The sequence below is a fragment of the Uloborus diversus genome, chromosome 10 (assembly GCF_026930045.1).
Source record: "Uloborus diversus isolate 005 chromosome 10, Udiv.v.3.1, whole genome shotgun sequence".
Lineage (NCBI taxonomy): Eukaryota > Metazoa > Arthropoda > Arachnida > Araneae > Uloboridae > Uloborus > Uloborus diversus.
This window is the reverse complement of record NC_072740.1, coordinates 67241760-67265129: the sequence shown is the minus strand read 5'-3', so window position 1 is coordinate 67265129 and position 23370 is coordinate 67241760. Positions and strand designations below refer to the sequence as shown.

General features: G+C 31.3%; 1 protein-coding gene across 1 annotated transcript in view; it reads right to left on the bottom strand.

The window, feature by feature from the left end:
* Nucleotides 1-23370, bottom strand: part of LOC129231228 (gamma-aminobutyric acid receptor subunit beta-like) — a 100604-nt gene that overhangs the window by 63231 nt on the left and 14003 nt on the right. The window contains exons 3-6 of the mRNA XM_054865491.1: nt 22943-23010; nt 18332-18552; nt 14755-14837; nt 9372-9503 (exon numbers count right to left, since the gene is read on the bottom strand). Coding sequence (XP_054721466.1) covers nt 9372-9503; nt 14755-14837; nt 18332-18552; nt 22943-23010 — 504 coding nt within the window. The remainder of the gene's footprint in view (nt 1-9371; nt 9504-14754; nt 14838-18331; nt 18553-22942; nt 23011-23370) is intronic.

Here is a 23370-nt window from a genome sequence, read left to right as displayed (position 1 = left end):
TAGTGTTTCTTTATTATATATATATATATATATATATATATATATATATATATATATATATATATATATATATATATATATATATATATATATATATATATATATATATATATTTTTTTTTTTTTTTATTTTTTAACGTATCAATCCCAAAATAATTCTTTCTTATTTATTTATTTATGTCCATAGCAATGGAAGAAATTTCATGAACAATATCTGCTTCACTTTCCTCTAAATGTCTATTTTTTATGTTATCTTCATAAACCTCTAAAAGGCTGTTGGTTCTTGATAAATAAGTATTATTTGCTTTTTTTTTTTTGCTTTGTATATCGGCTAAAAGCAGCTTGAATTTGACCTTTTGTCAGATATTGTTCGGTTGGAATATTTTTATGTCTTCAATCATCTCTGTTCTCATTGCATGTTCTACTTGGTCGAGCGTCTGATTTCTCCCTGTTTTCTCACCATAAAGGAACTTTTCTTAAAGAAACTCTCTTTCTTTCATTGAAAATCGTGTACTTTTACGAGCTGGGAGAGCCCACCCCTCACATGAGATTGACAAAATGTTTTCTTCTTTGTTTTCTCCTTGTTGACTGGTAGATGCCTGACCAAGACCATAAGAAACAGAACTCTGAACAGTTATTTGAAGATGACATAGAAAATAGACATTTAGAGGAAAGTGAAGCAGATATTATTCATGAAATTTCTTCCACTGCTATGGACATAAATAAAAAATAATTATTTTGGGATTGATACGATAAATCAATATATATATATATATATATATATATATATATATATATATATATTTATATATATAATATCGATTTATCGTTTTCTGATTTACCTGCTATTAAAATACCATCAATTTGTAAAAATCAGAAAAATAAAGTATTGCTAGTCTTTTTCTCTTTCTCTATTCACACATATATACATTCCTACTACATACTTTAAGTTTTAGCAGACCTAATCTGCATACTGGACACACGTTTTACGCACGAGAAAAGGCATAAAATGAGCTACAAAAAAATTATTTTCTAGGAAACAAGAAGAGATCCCATGCTGTTTTCTTTTTCATGATGTTTTACACATAGCCAGGTACCATAATATATAAAAGGTTTTTTTTCCTAGTGATGCTGTTTTGAGTTAATTGCGATCAAAAAAGCACAATTTTTGAAAATTTGAAAAATATCAGGGCATTTTTATCCTAAAAAAAATTAAACCTCAAACAAATTTTGTGCTATTTACTCTCTTCATAGTATAAACTTTCAGTATATGTAACTTTTTTGGGGGGGGGGCTTTTTGGGGGGAAATAACAAAGGTTAAACTTGCGCGAAAACGGATAAAATCCATACTTTGCGACCCCTTATCTGAAGAAAGCAACAACCCCCAACCAAAATAACTATGAAGTCATCTTCACTAGATACAGTACAACCAATAAATATAAACATAACCGTGGGGTCGTGTTTCTGTAAAGAGCTATAGCGCACTGAAATGCGACTTTTAGAATTTTTCTAAAAAAGCGCTGCAAGACCTCAAAGTTTGGAAATTTTTAACGAGCGAAAAATTTTTTTTGGAAGGCTAAAAATTTCAGAATGTTCACTTCTCATGACCTACTTTGACATATAAAAAAATTAGAAAAATCAAAAATGGTCACTGCCGCACCTTGTCTGAACTTCAAAATAATGGCTCTTAACGTTCTATTTACTTAACTTCAAGCTGATATTGATTATAATAATTTTATTCATGTATTTACTCACTGCCTAGACATAATTGTTCTCATTGTTTTTCATTCTTATTGCATTTTTTTTTACAGCCAAATCGAAAAAAAATTGGGAAACCTTTTTCATTTGAAAATACATGTACAATAAGAGTAAATTGTAATTTTCGAAAACTTGATTAATTTTAACAGAAAACCCCAGAACTATCTCAAAAAAGCGTTCCAAGGTATAATTCTTTGAATGAAAAAGGTTTCTCGATTTTTTTTCCATTTGGTTGTCGAAAAAATGCAATAATAAAAAAAATAATGATAACAATTCTGTTTAAGCAGTGAGTAAATACATAAATAAAAATATTATAATCAATATCAGCTTGAAGTTAAGTAAATATAACATTAACATTTATTTTTATCTGTTAAAGGTCGTGGAAGCAAAAATTATTTCTCTTTAATTAGTTCTCGAAACAGGTCACGAAATTTACAACTAGTTTAAAAAAAGTATTTACGTAATTAATTCTACTATATTCTCATTTCGGCAATTATTTACAGGAATAGAAACATTCCAACTCGTAAAAAATAAAACATCGCACAGCGCAATAATAATAGCAGACGAATTCGGCAAGTTGGTGATGAAAAATAAAATTCATTTTTCCATTAAAATACTGTGCAAACTTCCTGTGGACGAAAGCCGTACATCGTCCACTATATTAGCCCCTTATTACAACCAATTTACAGTAGTTTTTTCTTTTTTTTTTGCTTTAATAGCTGCCTCTAAAAAAATGAGAAACTTATCATCATTTACATTGATCTGCTGCGATTGTCGGGAGCGGTTCGCCGACAGCGCCCTCTAAAAAAGTGAACAATCGTTGCCACTTCTAAATAGGAAAGATTCATCTCCTCCCTTCTACCTCCCTGATAATAACATTTCACGTTGGCCGACTATATTCTACTTGCATCGTTGCATTCATTTTTTTGGAAACGTTTTTTAGTTATGTATTTCACATCTTTTGGTAGTACCATTATAGACTGCCGTCTACTATATGTCATTTAATGAGTTATTTAAGTATTTATGTGAGACGTATTTCAATCTGCGTGCTTTTCAGAGACTTTGACGTCTCTAAAGCCGCATTAATTTCAAGGGCAATGAAAAAATCATTAGCCTCTTCAAGATGTCATTGTAATTTACGAAATTTAGTTGCTTTTGAAAATTAACAAGACAACAACGTGCCAGAACTTTTTTCATATTAAAAATAATGTCCACTTTCAGCTTGATAATAAGTTGAGTGATAGTAACAAATGATCTGTTCTTGAAAATTAATAAGTTTAGTTACAGACGAGATTTTTTTTTTTTTTTTGCTTTAATATCAAGACAAATCATTGGAAAGTCGTCCTCCAAATCAATGCATCCCACGAAATTCAAAAACCAACTGAGCAAAAGCAATTCGCTGTCACTGTACTGGTTTGATCACACGTAGTAACGGTTATGGTCACTAACAAAATTCCTTTTAGAAGAGAAGTCCTGAAATCTATCGCTATACACGAAACATTGAGCTTTATGGTTGTGACACAAATATTTATTTTATGGAAACAGCTATTGTTCAAATGTCGTAGAATACATGTATATATGAGCATTTATTTTGTGACTAAAGATAAATTTTGTAATAAATTCATGCAGTTTTTCTAACCGTAGAAACGTTGTTTTGATCTCTAACAGCACTCACATAAAGAGAAAATGAGTGAAGTTATTAGTAGTGTAGTAGTGTTATACTCTTACAACAGATAACTTTATCAGTCGGGACCTTGCAACCTATGTCAGTGTTGATTCGTTAAAATGAAAATAGCAGCTGTGTGTGTGGGGGGGGGGGGGGGAATGTAATTCGATCGACTGGTTTTTCAGTTTCAGAAATGAGACACCATTTCACAAAGATGATTATCCGAATTCTTGACACGTTTCTACTTTTTAACAAATGACAGCCATGTATAATGTTAGCTATTTGTTACACACAGTTCGCAGGCTCATTTGCAAGAGATGATGCAATGATTTTAATTTAGGTCTATGCTACAGCATTCTGAATTGCTGTTAAATGTTTTCACAGCAGTGGCTAATGAACTAGTTAGCAAAAGCAGTGATCACAGGTTTTAAACAAGAAAAGCTTAAGGTTTTCAGTGACGAAACTTTTGTAATCGCAGGAAGTATTGATAGCGGAACATCTGAATTCGATGGCAAAATATTTTGCATAATTCTAGCTTTTATTCGAAGCGCTAGATAATGCATGCTACTCTTATAACATCATTTTATGTAAAGTTGAAGAGCTTGTTTTGAAATATCGTTAAGTAGTTTTTTTTTTTTTTTTTACATTCTGGACAGATGCAATTTTGTTATATAAAACTTTTTGAACGAAAATTTTTCCCAGTAATATATTCGTATCCTAATAACATGGGAAAATAAATGTTTGATAAAGGGAAAGTGTGCAATTGAGTTAGTGAAATAATGAAAACAAATACTAATACTTTTTTAAATGAACATATTTTTTGAAACAATCAGTTTTTGCTATCTTTTTTTTAATATTAATTTTGCTTTTCGCACAGGAATATACTTTAAAACCATAGTGGTTTGATCATTGATTCTGTAAATAATGAAGTAGTTATGTTAAATTACTGTACGTTTGATTGTATAACATAAAGATCTGAAAAATCTGAATAAACAATTTAGTATATTACAAAAGTTTATTGATTGTCTTTCATCTTACACTGGATTTCACTATAATCTGTATATGCCTAAACTTATCAGTCTATAGTCTTACTTTTCTTGAAATTCATTTTTGACTATTTTTATCTATAAACATATTTGGGTAAACGTTTTGTGTGATATAATTTGAAAAGTTTCCGTTTTAAAGTTTTATGTTCGTTTTGTAAAAATAATTGTTTTTTTTTTTTTTTTTTTAATCGAGATATTCGAAATGACGAAATGACATTACAAATCACATCATTGAAGACAAAGGCAAGTCATTTATGCATGATAGCAGCATGACTAACATTTTAATAATGGAATGAATCATATACTACATTATGTTTCTTGTTAATATTTTTACACTGGAATCTTTATGAGAGAAGTTAAAAATTGTCGCAAAAGGAAACTTAATATTTTTTTAGAATACCCAAGAAAGACATAGAATAGTTAACGGTTAAACTAACTACGTTGGAAGAAAATCATTGGCTGGAAAAATACAAAAAATATGTGTTAGCTGCAAATGAAAAAAAAAAATGTCTTAACTGCAAATGAAGAAAGCCGGAACAGTTTTGTACAAACGACTCATCTGCAGTTTCACTTTTACTGTGCAAACAGAGGGTGCATTTTATACAAGGTGTTAAAAAGGATTTAAATGTAAACTTGAACTTTTTTCACATACTAACCCATCTATATTCAATAACTGTCAAAGAGACGAGGAAATCTTTTATAATAGTTTTTAAATATAATTTTGATACAAAGAAATATTTTAATTGATTTTTTGGTCTTATTTAAGATTTCTCAATTTCATTTTCGAGTTGTGCATAGTAATTATTTTCATATTTTACATAATGGAAGAATTTAATTTTTATGTACTAAGATCTCTAATGCTTACATGGAGTGCAATGTAAGTGGTCGTCATGCTAGTCTGCATAAGTATAGCTACGATTAATTCCCAAGAAATGGCAAGATTTGTGAGCTTAATGATTCGATGACAAACTAACTGGACAAGAAAAAAACCAGGTTGGTATTTTTCACGTCTGATGTATTTTAAACCTTAAACTACAAGGCAGAAAGCAAAATATGCATCATTTTTAAGGATATATTCAGGGCTTCCGCAAATTCTATTTAATCCTAACATTACAGTACGCTTCGTATCTTGTCAACGGCTAAATGATAAAAATGATATACATTTTAGTGTTTCTCAAAATAATGAGGTAAAAAAGAATTTCTAGGGACATTCCAGGGATTTTGGTTACTCAACACCAAAATTTGCACTTTTAAACAATCTCATGAAAATTGAAGCGAGAGAAGTTCTTTAAACTCGAATCGAAAATTTTGATTAGCAAGCGGGCCCATTTCAACATTCTAAATGGTCTCTAAACTTTGCCGAATCTGAAGTCTAAGCATCATTTTTCCATACTGCTAAAATCCTTTGTGCAAATGGTATTGCTATTTCGCTGTTATATGATCGTGCAAGTGTTATTCTGCTGTGAAACAAATTAAATCAAAAATGGGAAGTGGGCTTAAAAACTAATCAATGCGAAAAAAACCCGAGACATAATCTTACCAAACTTACATTCGACATTGATATGAGATATACATAGAGGAACACGCTCAATCATCACATTGATTTACTGCATGTAAAATAAAAGAATGCACCAAAACTATAGTATTCATATGTAATTCATTTACTTTCTTTCCTGCCTTGACACTCACTTTCTGACATGAAAATTTGGTTCCCCCTCCCTCCGTTAGGGGTTGCATCATAGCAAAGATAACCGCTTACCATGCATAATTTTACTTGAAAGAACTAAACAAAGGAGCTGATGTGTGCATCACATGACTTCCTTTTACGTCAATTTAATAATAACCTTGGAATAAGCAAAGAAACACTTCAAATATTTTTTACCCCAAGTTTGTCGCAAATTGAAGCAGAAAAAAAAAAAACGTTTCATACACATAAATTTTTCCCAATATTGGACATTTTAATGTGATTCAATGGTAAAACTCTCTAAATATCGTCAATAGCGGCCGAAATGAAATTAGATTTAAAAAAAAAAGAAACCGCCAAATTTTTCGCCAAGTTGGCGAAAAAACTTGGAAACCAAAAGCTCGGCGATGTATCGCCAAGTGTTTGCCAAATTATAACACCAGTAGAATTTGCATTGAAATTAACAATAATTCCCCCCCTAAAAGGTGTAAAAGATCCCTTTGGAACATCCGACTGCAACCAAAAGAGGAGATGCACAACTAGATCCCACAAGGAGTCTACGTACCAGATTTAAACAGTCTACGGCATTTTTTTGAGTTATGCGAGATACATACACACACATACATATGTACATACAGAGGCCAAGAGAAAACTCGTTGTAATTAACTCGGGAATCGTCCAAAATGGGTATTTTTGGGTGTCCTATACGTTCTTAAGCATATATCCACGTGTGGTCGGGTTGAAAAAAAAAAAAAAAAACTCAATATTCATTCGGAGGCGAGCAAAATGGAAATTAAGGCCGATTTTTGGATGAAAATGTCTTAACGAATACAATACTGCCTTTACTTCGTTAAAGAAAGTAAAAACATGTTAAAAGAAAAAGCCAGTTACGTGATGTCAATATTCACATGTGGTTAGAGATGATAGTAACTACTGTTGTGAAAAACAGTAGTTACGCCTACATCACAGGTTTACAAAGATTTTGTTTTTATACGCATTGATTACGTAAAAAAATATATCTAGTCTGAAGCTATTAAGGAAAAAAAAGGGCTTTTTTCTACTTCATTTTTTTCCGCATATAAACCAAGAGCAAAATGATGAGTGATTTAGTTAAGTGATCTATGTATTTCTTGCACTATATTCTTAAAATCAGGTTTAGTGGTGCATTTTCAAGATAGGGGGGAACATTATCTCAGATTAAAAAAATATATGAGACAATATTTTGAATATTTTTAATGAGATGTAGCATGTCATGGTAATTAACGGGTTTATCTTGAAATGAGGTGAAAGACTGATTTCATACTGCAACGTCATGATCACAGCAATGAAAGGGTATTTGATAGTGGCTTTAAGCACGGTGGCTATAATAGACCATCTCATCAGGAAGATTGTATGTTATCTCAAATGCATTGTGTAAAACGATATTGCTGTTTTTTAAGTAAGAGCATCAATATATTTTAAATAAAGAAAGGAAAGTATACTAAGAAGTGTAGCAATTTATAATTTAGTAAATGTAATAGTGTTTAAAGCATTGTTTTACGAGAGAAGATATTGTTCCTTATGTATGTAAATACAGGTAAATATGCTGATATTGGTTTTTGGAACAAATATTTCCCTTTTAATGTCAAAGGTTTCTCTTATCACAAAAAAGAATACATTCAAATCTAAGATGTGTTGTAAAATTATGAATTTAATTGAAACATCACTGGGTTATGAGAGGTAATAGTCATACCAAAACATAAAATAAGACCAAAGTACTTTCATTTCAAACACAGTTTTTTTATCTTTGTTAATGGATGATCATTTCAATACGACTCTATGTCAAAAAGCACATCAAATTTTAGGAATTAGTAAAAAAAAAAAGTTTTAAACTGAGACAAACGTATTTTTTAGGATTAAGTTTTTTTTTCTAAATTTAAAAAGCTTAGATGTATTAACTACAGCATGAGAGATACAAAAAGGTTATAGTTCAGCTGTCGTTGTAAATTGGTAGCATCATTTGCTGAGAAATTTCTTCCAACGAAATTCCTGTAACTACGCAGTATAAACAAAACTAACTAGTTCATTGACCATAGCTTAGTGACGTCTCATGAGTGCAACAGCACAAACGGTAACATCACAGCTCACAGCCAAACTGCAAAACGAAGATAAACTTTTTACAATAGTCAAAGCAGAAAGATTATTTTAATGCAGATGTTTTAGCACTGTCGACTTGCAAGAATTTTAAGAGTTCCGCAGAATGTTTATTGGATAGTAACAAATATGTAAGAAGTTTGATTTGAAATTAATCCTTGTGTTCGATTGTAATTGAATTTTAAAAAGGCACATGTTGGCACTTCAGCAAGTGCTGCACAATGCTTTCTACAGATGAAAAGCCAGCAAAACTCAACCTCATCCTGCTATAATGAAAGTCATCCAGTATCCCCACCTTTACTTATGTACAACAACGTTTGAGATGAAGGATCTAGAAATCTGTCATGTTCCTTTAACCATATTTGCCTGGTTAACACAGTTATGCATCCGCCACAGTCATATTTCCTTCTCATATATGAATGGATCTGCATGAGAGCTTGTTATAAAACGAAGGTATTAGTTAAATGAATGTTAGTGAAGTTACTCGATATTTTATAAAAATTACATCTGAAGTGATTGCATAGTGTGCGGTTTAGAAAAAGTACGAATACGTTACACATTTGTTGAATAAATTGTTCTAAAGATATTACTTTTTATTTATGTGATTGCTTCAAATTTGTGACATTCATTAAACATCTATTTAAGCAAAACATATTTTCCAAAAAAAAAAAAAAAAAAAACTATGAGCTCGAAACACCTTATACTGTGACATCAGTTAACACTAAGTGTTCCTGATATTCTAACAAAATAGCAACAATACTAAACAAAACCAAGAAAACTGTTTTAACTGTATACATTTTTTCTTTAAAAGGTTTTTGAATACGAAAGTTATTTTTCTACATAAGCGTAGTTATAAACAAATACAATAACAAGCGTAATAACAAACATGAAAACGTGTTTGTACATGCATTTCATTTTTTAGTTAGAAATATACAATAGAAAGAGAAACAAACACTGAACTGATGATATTATATTTTACAGAAATATTTGTATCACTAAATTCAACTTGAAAAATGAATTAGTTTTTCTGTAGATTAAGAACACAGCAGATACTGTAGGCACAGAATAGTAGCAGAAATACTTACCTGTAGCTAATTTTTCCATTCTATTTGTAGTTTCATATTTAATTATAGAAAACTGTGGTAGTTCAGCATCTTCTACACCAACAACAGGTGTTTGTGTCCAGTACATAACAACATCAAGCACGGTATACCCATCTGTTAAGAAAAAAAGGAATAAATACAGAGAAATAAAATTGTGAAGTAATATTATAGTTTAATGCAATAACACTAAATTATAAATTTATTGTATGCATAAGATTTTTAATGTATGGTTTAAGCATAATACACCATAAATACTCCATTCAATTTTACAGAAGGATATTCATAAAATTATAGGTGACTGAATTAAAAGTATTGAAAATAAGAGAAAAAACAAATTGAATAGGGTCAGGTAGAGTAATGGGATCAATGGGGTAAAAGGAATCAACTACCTTTAAAATTATTGAATCAAAGAGAGTAAAAATTATATTTTAGATTTTTAAACCTAGGATTTGAGTTTTGAAGTCAAAATTTTAAAACTGGCAATTATTTTATTTAGTTCAAAAGATTTTTTTGTTGCTTATGAAACATTTTAAAATCTAAAAGTGTATTTATGCTTACCTGAAAATTTTCTCATTAGAATTTTGACTGGGCAGAAAGTTTTTCACACTTTATCCTTAACGTCTAAGTTGGATTTATTTCATATAATATTTCAGGGCCAAGAAAGATGAAGTAAGGGGGTCGTAGGCTACATACATTCATCTTCCAGAAACTTTCAGAGAAATAGGAGAGAATGCATGCATGTGCCGAAATAACGTGTTAAATTTTAGTCCTAGCTTATCCAGTAAATTTAGCACATTGAGATGATATCTGCTACAGCTGCTGGACAAACTAGAAGCATTTTTAAACTTTATTCGGCATATAAGTCAATGTTTACCCCTTCTACTAACTCTTTTCGGTATAAAATTAAATTACAAGTTTGTTTAATATTGTCGTTGCTGAATAACCATGATGGTTATGATGTCCAACTAAAGGAGGTGTATTAAGAAACATGGCAGTGCAAATAGTTGCTAGTGCATGTCAGCTAGTATCATATGTCATATAATTGTCCAACAACTACTCTCGTTTTGCTGTAAAGTCTTATAGTTTTGAAGAGATGTTTCAGACATACTTCATGAACATAAAAAGCAATGTAAAATGTGCCATTAGTTGTTTTCGTGTTTTTTATGAGGATCCAAAGTGCGTGCAGCAGAGAAAGACTTTTACTGCTGCAGGCAAACCAGCACACACCTTGGCAACCAAAATGAATAGTTATTTCAGACGTCTTTTTGGTGCTTTACATTTGTTTTTTGAAATCCTTAAAAAAAATGATAAAATAAAATTTAAAAAAATTAAGGGTGACTGCCTTTACACGAACCTAATATTATTTTTTGAATGAATTCCTTTTTGTAATGCTGAGCTACACTTTACTTAGATATGAAAAATGAAACAGATATAGGAAACATGATTACTATGTTTCGTTATAGTTCTGTTATAGTTATGTTTTATTTGTATCAGTGTTATGCGCGTCAGTTTTATATGCATTTCGAAAAAAATATAAATGCCCGGTTTTCTTATGTAATTCAGCAAAATACGAAGGAAAAACCTCTTTTATAGAAAAAAAAATGAGCTTATATAAGGAAGTAAAAACAACGTAAATCAAAAGAAAAGTAGAGCTGTTGTATCTGTGCACATAATTTTTCAGATGTATATATGAATATAATTCTTTTGTGGGTCCTGTTTCTTTTTAGAGTCATTTATAGTTACAAGTATTCAATCATTTGAAAATATTATTTGTTAGAGAACAACTGCGATTTTTTATTTCCAATCATTTCTTTTGGAAACAAAAGTGACTCTTAGGCAATGTAGGGTTAGTTGAAAAAAAAAGGAACGCCATCAAGGTTTCCTATTTATGTAGATACATCCCTTTCTATTGAAGCTAATAGCTAACTGATCTAGATCTAAGAGCTATAATGTTGTGCATTATGTCCAAGACTACATTCTCTGGGAGTAGTTGGGTATGAAAAACTATATTTAATAAGTGCTTGTTAGTGAAACAAATCACGCTTATTTGTACCACAGCTTGTCTCCTTTCCTCCAGAAGTTTTGGGAGAATATGGAGACTGTATTGTCTCATAAAGTTGATTTATGTAGATCACTGATATATAAACCATCAGTTCAGTATCTTAAAGAAGTTTTACAGCTACAATAATCAAACTGTGCCCCATAGAAATCGCCCAAATGTCATTTTAGTTTTTGGTTGAATTCAGGTAATAAACACACTAAGATGTAACTCTAAACAAACACAATTTAATCTTCCACAAGATTTGAAGAACTAAAAACTTAGCCGTCGACATTTATCCCAGAGTACAGGACTAATGGGAAAAATGGAAACATCTAAATTACTTTTCAAAACTATAGATTTGAAGCAGGACTTCAAAACGAAGTGTTTGAGTAATCTTCGACATTACATGTTACTTTGCATTCGTAGGTCTAACGAGGAGAGGAAAATGTTATAAAACCCAAAATCAAAATAATAGAACATCGGAACTGTTTGAACAAAACTTGTCCCTGAGACGGGAAAAATGAACGCATGTAAATTAAAAAGACTAGAACTTGTTATTCATGAATGGGTTATTCAATATGAACAACTTTTCAGATATTATTTTAACAATTTATGGATCATTAACACATCGGAAAAATAGCTTTATTTTTTATATGGGTCAAAAAAATTAGAATAATCTATCCATTCAATGTGAATTTTAAAAAGCAACGAAACTATTTTCATACCAGTTACTCTATAGTTTGTCACAAGTATGGAGCTTGGCGCCCGGACAATTTTACGCTCTTTTAAAAGCCTTTTATTGCTCAAAATGGGTCGTCAATGTGATAAGTAGGAAAAAACGAATTGACATATTGTATCATTTCTTAAAGTTAGAAAAAAAAAAAAAAACTATCCGACTCAATTCAAATGAACGTTTTACAATCTATGGTGTGTAAGATTTTAAAGGAATACAGAAGGACTGACCAACTAATAAGTAACCGAAGTAAACGAGGTAGAAAAATTGCAAAACCTGACAGAGATGAACCCAAAATTAAATTGTCCAAAATAATCGTTAAAAAATGCTGCTTACGTCCATAAGTGTTGGACAGCATGTATAGTTATCTTATCAACGCCAACTACACTTGGACGATTGCATAAACTGCAGTATTAATTGCGGATCTACGAAGTAAGACCGAAGTTAAACATATAGCAGAAACGTGCTCGACTCTCGTGGAGCAAAGAGAAGCTCAAACAGGGGAAAAAGGAGGTGGAAGAGTATTATATTCAGTGATGAATCCTTTTTTGGAAACTGTGAACAAAAAAAGGGGCTCGTGTTTGTCGTTTAAAAAGAAAAGCGTGTGAGAAATCTTGTGTAAGACGCTCTCTCCACTTTGACACATCCTTCTTGGTTTGTGTGTCCATGAGGGCTTATGGAACTGGGAAGTTATATATATATCTTAAAATAAAACAATGCGTGACTTCCGCTGTTTCCAATAATACTGCATGATACTTTATCTGAGGCACAGCAGTTACACATTTACTGATGCATTTTATTTTTCAGCAAGATTCTACTCCGAGTCGCATCTCTAAATCGACTCATTTATTTTAAACAGAAAGAGGAATTTCGGTATTAAACTGGTCAAGCAACTCTACCAATCTCTATAAGATCAAGAATTTGTGGTACCGTCAAATCTAAAGAAAGCGGTTCAAGACCTGGTGTCCGCCAACAAAATTGAGCTCGTTGCCGCATTGAAGAGGGTACGGAAACAGTAACAGAAACGATGAATGTAAACAGGTGGTAGAATCCGTGTGTTAAAGGATTAAAGCATTAAATACAGCAAAAAATGACGCATTCTAGTATTGATAGTGTTCCTTTTTAATGTGTTTTCCCCCTTTAACATAAATATTCTAATTTTTTTGACTCAATGAAATCTTCATCACTATAAACTTTTGAACTATTTTGTCTAAGATTATTTTTAATTGAGTATATTTGAAATGAAATGCACACTTTAAAGTCTAAGAAAGGTGGTACGTTCATTTAAATACCTAATTTGCACTTATATTACGTTAGAATACACTTTTTTCCAAAAAGTAGAAGTATTCTATTATTTTGAATTTAGGCTGTATTACCTAACTTTAAAACTTTTTTTATACTGTCATGTTTAAACAATGACGACTCCTTATAAAATGGTTTGGTAACACATGGAACTTTTATAGTTTGATTTTCAAATGCATTGACACATTAGGTTCGACACAGTTTGAAAATCCCCTTAAAATGTCTTCCATCTATTACCTAGTCTTCTCTCACCAACAGTTTAGTATGAAAAATTGCCAAAAGTGTGGTAATAAAGCCTGTTTCCATTTACCTCATGTTTCCTATTAGCCCAACTGACCCTACTTTCAGTATATTCTAAATATGTGAAATTGAAAATATAATTAGTACGAAAGTATATCAAAAGTATAATAGTGTCATCTAGTTTGAACTGAGCTTCATTGCATGTACTATATGTTCGCTTCATAGTTTAATAACTCTCTTTAGAGTTATCAACAAAGTAGGTAATGCAGATGCAGTTTGCTCCTAGATTTGAACAATCAAATTTCAACACAAAATGCTATTTGAATTATAACGGAATATATATCATAATATTTTCTACGAGTATTACTATGGGTGCATCACAGGGTCTTCTCCCTTATATATATATTTTAAATCCTCTACAGTGCTGGCAAATTATTAGACTAAGACTGTTTTAAAAGCAAATTCTTTATTGATTGCATAACTATAGACACATTAACGAACAGTGAAATATTTATCTACTATTTAGTATGCATTCCGTTGTTCTTGGTGAGCATTTTATGTCTTTTTGGCATACTTTTCACAAGGTTTACACCATTTCTTAACTTTTAAAAAAAAGGGGTAAAAAATTGTTTATACTCACTATTATATATACTCACATACAACTACTCACTAATTACCTAAAACTAACTTTAAATATAACAGAACACACTAATAAAAAGAAATAGTGAACTGTTTGAGCTGATTGAGGTTATGTTTCTGGTAGGTAGATAAACAAAGAACATAAACAAAGCAGACAGTGTTGCCACCTGCAAACATTAAATTATGCTAAAATAATGTAATAATCAGTGTACAGTATGTACTGTACTTGAACAGTAAAAAAATAGTATTTTAGTACAAATAGTGTACAAAAAACAAAAAACAAAAAACTCTTTAGTCTAATAATTTGGTCAGCACTGTATTTATTTCACTTTGAACATTTATGAAAATCATGAGATAATATAAAAAATACATGTAGAATATACATTTTCCGCTACATAAATCATACTTACAGCTCTCTATCTCTACAGTACAGTTCTGCGTATCTAGAGGATAATAATGAAGATCCATCATGCATGCTAGCGTTGTAGTGAATCTGTAATAATGTATTAAATATATAAGCACGAATTCAAAAATCAACTTATTAATGCAATATATAGTGCTATTTAAAAATGTATATAAAATATAAACTTTTTAAGTTACTATTTCATGCAACTTAAGCATCATAGGTCTCATGTGCGAGATAACTTTAACGCTATAAATACATTTGAGCTGAAATACACCAGTTTGAGACCCAATATTTTATAAACTAAATAGCTTTAGGACATTGTCTTTTGTGTCTAATACAGAAGACACTTACAGGGTTCGCCACATTAATATCCTTTAGGGAGAAGGAACGGTGTGAGGAGTGTTAGAAATACGGTGGTGGGAGTGGTTTTGGCAGATAGCGGTAAATGTGCCATATTCAGTAGTAGCAATAGCATGGCGAAGTAAGCATAGTCATGCGTTGGGGACCGGCAGGATCCTGTTCCACTTTAAAACTATTTGCTCTTGTGACTTACGTTGTGAAGACCACTCTCCACTATTTGCCTTACATATATATCAGAAAATTGCCAGTCATCGGCATGCTTAAAGGCTAAACACTTTGGAAGTTTTTGAAGGAAAATATGAGGAGTGCGACATTTATCAACGTTCGTATTTGTCTCAGGTAAGCCAAGCGGATTTTTTTAGTGCAGTACCTGTGGCTATAAAGTTCGATACCCAAAGACCTGATTTAAAAACTGGACTAGTGTCATGTCAGCCAAATTGGAACCAAACGTGAAAATAGATCCGAATTTCGTAGTAAAATCACAGCTAGATGTGAATCTGATATTTACGTCTATTAGTTTATGATATTTCTACTTTAGTCAGCGCTCTTTGTTGCTTTCTTTCTATTACAACTGGAAAGGTCAATTTTAGCTTTCGAGGCAAAATGTGACATTTGCACAGCGCAAGTTGTAACATGTCATTACCTGCTCCATTGCAACCTCTTGCTGACTGCTACTACTTGGTTCTCTCAGCAAGCTGACTTTCTAAACCTAAAAGCTTAGTTTACACTAAGCAGTTTCTGGCTCTTGCAGGCATCTTAGTCACAAGAAATGCACTTTTTCTTTCAAGACTATTTGATCTCATCTAATACATATGATATCAAGCACTTTTTTCTCAAAGTATCTTTTTCTCTCCCTCCTGAGCAGTTTGTGCACATATGTGCAGCACATACAGCACTGAATTATATCTTTCATCCGACCCGTCGGTGTCTTAATAATATCACTGGAGTTGAAATAATGTCAATCATTGCCTTATTGAGAGCTACAGTCTCATTGTTTAGAGTTTTCAATGCACTGTAAATAATTTTGTGTAACTTTACTCCATAAAATCGGCTTGCACCAAAGTAATGTAACTATAGCGTAACGTCTCACTCATTTCTGCATAAGGTTGCACCACAACTTTCTGTATGCTTACAAAATTTAAGCTTTCAGTAGACATTCTTGAACAATTTATAAAGTTCGTGCTTTTTAACAAGCAGTGCACACCAATCATTTTTTTATTTTAATATACAAACAGATATTTTTATCGCACTAAGAGAAGAAATGATCTGAGTAGGGTCCGATCCCAGAACGCAAATCTCCGACTGGTCGCAGAGCAAGAGCTTGTACCTCTTGGCCACCAAGGACGGTTTTCGTTTCGCTAATAATAGTTGACTTGCTCTGCGCCGATTCTGATTTTTACGAATGCGCATTTAATTCTACTGAAACCATACTGCAAGGCTCCTCCAACACTTTGAGTTTTTAAAACAATGATGCTACACACTTCAGAATTAGTGTAACGTTACACCCATTAATACTGGTAACCCTACAAAGTTTTTTTACAGTGTGGTGTAACACAGCGACGTGTTTCTTTTAGAATTACTTAACTAAGTAAAAACGGCTTTCTAAAACAACTAACCACTTTTTTATACTTATATACAACAGCGAACTATTGAGAAAAAAATAATGCGAAGTAAGATCAGGCAGTTTGACAAAAGTATTTTGTAATAACGGTTTTTGCACTTTTGCTTGCTGATAAGACTTAAGCCCCTATGTAAGCCACAAAATTAATTGTTTTCTACTATGTTAATGAATGAACTATGTTCTCTTATGTACTATCTTGCAGAACTAGAGGGAATTAAAATTCAGATCTAAAACGCTTAGTTTCGACACTAAAATATAATTTCATGCCTAACATATTATTGTTCATGTTGGGTGTTTATTATTGAGTTTCGAGGTACTTGACTCTTCTATATTCATGGAATGCCATTTCATGATTTTTCTTTCACATAGTAGTATTTCCCTCCCTTCCCTCGCAATATTACAATAGCGGTAAGTGAAAAATGCTTTTATAATAAAATACATGCCAATAAAGGCAGGGGCCTTACCTTCATAGAATCGGAAGTTATTCAATTATATATACGTCGTGTTATCTAATACAAAAAGTAAGCTAGACGTATACAGTATAGTTGGAGACATTTTTTGCTACAAAAGCGGCAATAAATCGTCGAATGTCGCCACGTTTGGCAACACTGGACGAGTGATGCACATTAGGATTCTTGAATCAGATCTTGCGCCGCCGAAAGTACCATCAAATCTCCTTTGGAGAAGGTTTTTTTTTAAACCGTCAAATCTATTTTTAAAGTTCAAATGCAGGCAAAAAAGCAGTTTTTAAGCGAAAAAAGAGGCAAATATTTTAAAAACATTATTTGAATTATGTCTTGAGATGCCACAATGGAACTTTTGTAAAAACAGTTTCTTATTCAAAAAATCTTTTCAAAGAGTAATTGTGCCTCGATTATGCAATAAGCAGTTTCAAATAGGCGTTTCAATATGTAAGTGGAAAAAAGATCTGAAACCAGTAGTTGAATCGGCTTTAAATGTCTATAGTTCAATCGCCAGACAATGAAACATAAGAGGAATATTTGACTCGCTTGAACATATGCCAAAATTTGATTTAAAAAAAAGCAACAAACACAGTTTAATCGAACAAAGTTAAAAAAAAAAAACATTATGCATCAGTAAAAATGTATTCGTAGTCATTATTTTTTTTTTAAGGGATACTTCAATGTTTTTAAAAGTGTATTTGATACAGTTTAAAGAATGTAAAAATGTTTTTAAATATATTTTATAAATAATATTTTCTTTTATTATAATGCTTATAAATTCCTATATAACCATATTTTGTTGCATTATATGCGCGATATAACCATTAAAAAAAGTGTTAAAAATATTTTAATCTTAATCTCCCCCCCCCCCTAACTTCAAACTCCTTGCGGCACCTTAAGACTTTGTATCCCCAACTTTTCTCCTCTATCGCTTAGCTTTTTAAGAAAAAAAATGTAGTTAAAAATAGCCTTTTTTTGTGATTCTCATTTTCATCACATATTTATTCTTAAATGAGAAAAAAGGACAGCAATTTTTTTTTCAATAAATGAGGAGAAAATTGGGAATTTATAAGACGAAGATTAAAATTTAAAAAAAATATTCGAAATATAAGAAAATTATAACTAATTTTTCTTACCTCATACCATACGCAATTTCTCCATTGGACCTTAATCGCACCATTTTATTCTTTTCTGTAACTTCATGTAAAAAGGAATTTTTATCATTTGCAAAAAAAGTATCAGGAACCCAAATTTTTTCAGCAAAATCTCCAGATAAAGTTAACTCATAATTTTCTTGGCTAAAAGTTAATCTTTCATCCTTCCAAAATTGATTTAAATACAATGTTAATGTATAATCCTAAAAAAAAATGATAACTAAGTTAGAAACAAAAATTTTAAAAACAAACATATAGCACATATTATAAAACGTAAAAAAATATGCTAAATCAATAGTAATAACAATATAAATAGTTCAAAATGAACAATAAATAGTTATACTTGCTTTTAGTATCCTTGAATTAGCATTTTTGTTGCATGAGAAATGCTTTGTGAAAAAAAGCGTGCTCCTTTAATGTTCACTTTTTATTTATGTTACTTGATAGCTAATGTCGACATTTACCAGATTTCGAGAGTATGTTTTTATTTATTGTAATATTTTGTGTATGATACACATTATCGATCTAGTCCGTATGCAAAATATTTGAAATATAAATCAAATAAAAACGCACCCGTTATATTCAAACATGTTTATGTTCTCAAAATTAAACTATAATTTTATATTTACTTTTTTTCAGTTAATATATGTGTACATAGTTCATACTATAAATAGTGTAAGAATGTTTAATGATGATTTCAGTCTTTTTCTTTCCGTTTTAGTTTGTTTCTTGGCTAAAAAAAAATTACGTGTACGTGCACACTTGGATTTTTTTTTAATTTTTCACTTTAAAAATCCTGTTTTTTTTACAGTCGGTCAATGGTGTGTGTTTAATATATTTTCAGAAAAAGGAACTAAAAGAATATTAATTAATAATTAACTAATTAAGATTTCATGAGCTAATTAGCAGGTTTTTCGAAACACGATGTCTTAAAATCTAATTAGTCTAGACACACAATCGTAAAAAAAAAAAAAAAAAAAAAACCTTTCTAATATTTTTTATGTTAAGATAAATAAATACCTTTGTGCTGAACAGTAAAGTAAGACAAAACAACGTAAGTAGAAGCACAAATTTGTAACGTGTCTGCTGTAATTTACAAATTTGTGCTTCTACTTACGTTGTTTTGTCTTACTTTATTCTTTATGTTGTCTGCCTCCATCAAGATGCTAGAAAAAATAGTTTTTTTTAAATGATTTTTTGACTAATAAATGACAAAAAAAAAAAAAAAAAAAAAACCTTTTCCCCTAAACCCACTAAAAATTTTCTTTTCAACTAATATCTTTGATTGAGGCGGACCACATAGACCTAAATGTACAGATCATAGTGGTTTTCAAATAATGATAATAGATTAATTTACTTTTGCATAATCATGTTTGTAAGAAAGCAACCCATGGCAAAAACGCGATTCTTCAGAAATTGAGTTTAAAATTTTGGAAACATATTTCCAGAACTTTATATAAACAAAATGTGCTAAAAAAGCATTATTCTCTTGGAACGTACACTGTAAAAAAATTCCGAAGCGTTACTGGTTATTTCCGTGGAACTTCTCAGGATTTCACACGTTTTCACCTATTTCCACGTAAAAACAAGTATCTTCACAAAAAAAGTTCCTGAATCGCTACAAGTTGCACGCGTGCAGACTTTTCACTGTTGAGGAAAATATTTTTAGCAACCAGTTTAAAGTTTGAATGAATATGTTTATTAAGTGTATCGGGCTAAAGTTGCTTACGCCCTGTCTAGATTGACTAAGCTCCCAATGAGAGCGAAAAAGTCAGTGGATAGCTACAGGTTTTCAAGGCAGGAATTACAGGCAAGATATATGCTTGGTTCCTTTTTGCATAGCTTTGGCCGTGGTCGCTCTGATTTTTATGGGGCCTTCTTGGCAAATCAGGAAGGTTCTAATAAATAACACTAAACCTACTTAATTTTTCTTGAAGGCTTTAGACAAATGACTGGCTATAACAGGGGAGATTTCGCTCTTCTTCAGAAAATTTCAAGGTTAATTTCAGAAAGGTTACTGACTTTTAGTAGAAAACGTTTCTGATTTTTCCAAGATATGTTACTGGGAGAAATTGGGCACATCAGCTGCCTATTACTTTCCAGGAACGTTTCTGAATCGTTTTTACAGTGTAGCTAGGTCCTTCTTTTTTCATTTTTTTTTACATTCTTTTTTCTTTTTGATGCCTCGCAACAACTTTCTCCCTGCTTTTGAAGAGGCGCCGACTGTCGAAAACTTTCGGAAATACTTAGTTGTCCCTATGTTTACCCTTTTAACCATTAAATGTATCCTGGATTGACCCCTATTCGTCTCGTAACTTCAAATTCAGGCTTATATCCACACTTGCAGAACCCATTTTTGATGAAAACAAATTGCTAAGTTTTGCAAAACAAAAACAAAATTTCATAAACCCAAAAAGAACAAAATTCCGCACACGCTGATTAAAAAAGTAAGCAAACCAAACTAAAATCAGTTAAACTTATAGTTAAACATCGTTGCAAAACAACAGAAATAAAATAAAAATTATTACAAATAAATATTCCTTTAATAAAACATAAACATTCAAATAAACTTCTAGAAAATAGTGTTTGTTTACATTTGGTTCAGATACCAAAACTAAAATTTTCGATGACAGCACCTCAACAAAAACCCCAGAAATATTCCAAGTATCGACAACATCTTGGTATCGTTTGAAAGCTAAAAGATTGGGGAACATATTTAAACAATAAAAAAAAATATGACATTTTGGTCGATTTTCCCGGTTTCATGTGATATCGGGAAGTCAATTCATACACCTTAAACTTCAAAAATCTAATTTTATTTTACGAATGTAAAACACAAAACACACGGTAGGAATAATATTTAATGACATATTAAAGCACGCGCATATTAAGAAACGCGTCGTAGAAAATCGTCTAAGAATGTCATTTGTAATTTTTCTGATTTTAGAAGGGTTGTAAACAGTGTTAATGAAAAAAAAACACACAATAACACAATTAAATTTTAACAGTTAAACAGTTAACATTAACAGTTAAATGTTCTCATTATTGTGGTTTTTCCTAATTACTATATGCGTCATTTCATTTCGTGTTTTTGCATTCGAAGCGAGTTACCACCGTTTGAAACATGCAAAAAAATGTATTTGAGCTTGAACTTTGCCCTGTTGTCATTATTCTAGAGCTAAATTACAGCAAAAAAAAAAAAAAAAAAAAAAAACTAGCATGTGTGATCATTATGATAAGTACTTTTATAACAAAATTTTAAAAAAAGCAGCCTAAATGTAATTAAAATAGATTTGGTTAAAAATTACTATGTCTGAAGATCCCACCTTTGATTGAGAAATCTTCTTCTGGTTCAAGGATCAGAAGTATAGGAAAAATAAAAATAACTTTTTACATCTTTCATATGTGGCTTTTAGAAATATAAGTATCAAAGGAACTCATAATGGTCGATCATAGTCATTCTATGGATGAATTTACCCATTTATAGCATCCTCTTGCGTCTTATACCGGCAAATATATCTCCGGTACACATAATCACGCCTAAGTGCTATACTGGTATTCCCGTGTACTATTGTTCTTTTATAACAATAGAAAGTGCATTAGTAAAGCAAGACATTTAAGAGGACACATTGTTTAAATTTTTACCGTTAATTTTATCTTTATGCAAATAAATGTGTTGGGGTTATTGTTTGTACATTTGTTTAAACGTAATTTATACCATGGAGCATTTACTTTCAAAACTATTTTTTACGTCTACATGAGTTAAAGAGCATAAATACTCGATTTCTTTCCACCACTCTTAATCTGTAAATGAGGCTTTTTAGCATTTAGAGTATCAGTGTAATGTAAGTGACTTTACTGAGTGAGGGTTTTACGGTTTGTCTGACTATCATTTTTACTTCGATGCACTTCAATCAATAAACTGATTTGTGGCATCTTATTTTGATTTTATGTGATACGGGTCTAAACTTTGCTGTATGATTATTTTTTTGTATGATTATTTTATATTTATTTTATTAATTTAAATAATATAAAAAATGATGTAAAGTCCTCACCAGGAAATGAATTGAACAACAAACGTTTGCTAGAAAAAATTATTTCAACCTTTTAAGAACTTGGCAGTTTCATGTTTAAAAATCCCAATCCCAAAATCCAAGAACCTTCATATGATAGCCGGGGTGTCTGGTATATTGCATGTAGTTCTGTCTTAGCCTGACTTAGGGGCTGTAACTTACTGCTAAATACCTAAGCTTCGCCTTCAATTTACTTGTTGAACCACACCATGATGCGGACTCTCGCTGGGGAGATACATTTACTCTATCTGCCGGTTTGTTGGCGCTCTCAGCTTCAATGAGATGACATCTGCCTTCAACTAGGTTATTCACTAATACAGACTGATAAGTCCTTACAAGGACGAAACTGCATTCTCTGGATGTCATAACCGGACCGTCTGTAGTTCTACCTTAGTCCTGACTTAGGGGCGATAGCTTATTTCCAAATAGAACTGGTTACTTTCAAAATGTTAAAAGGTATACTAAAATTAATAAGTTTTATAAAATATAGTATTATGAGCATAATTTTTATTTTTCTTACCATATTGACTTCTGATATACTGTCAAAACTTGCGATGACCATATCCATACCAATGTACAAAGGTTCACCTAAAAGTAATCAAAGTTCGAGTTAAGCATTAGTGTTTATTTCACATGACGTTTAATACATTAAGGTGAAAGGAGGTGAAATTAATGAAATGCAACGACTCGGGTGTTTCGAAGGGTCATTGCCTAACTGAATGTGCTGTTATGTCATACCTTGACAAAAAAGATTTACATAGAAACTGGTGTTCGAAAATGTGAATAGCGATCGCTAAAAGGCAATGTTTGCAGGCGTAGAGGGGGAGAAATGAATGCTTCCGAAATAAGTTTAAATATGTCTCTTATTAAAGAATATGGTTAAATTACAGAAAATGTTCAAAATTCCTTTCATTCACAGCACTGCAAGCTTCACAACTTCGCCGCATG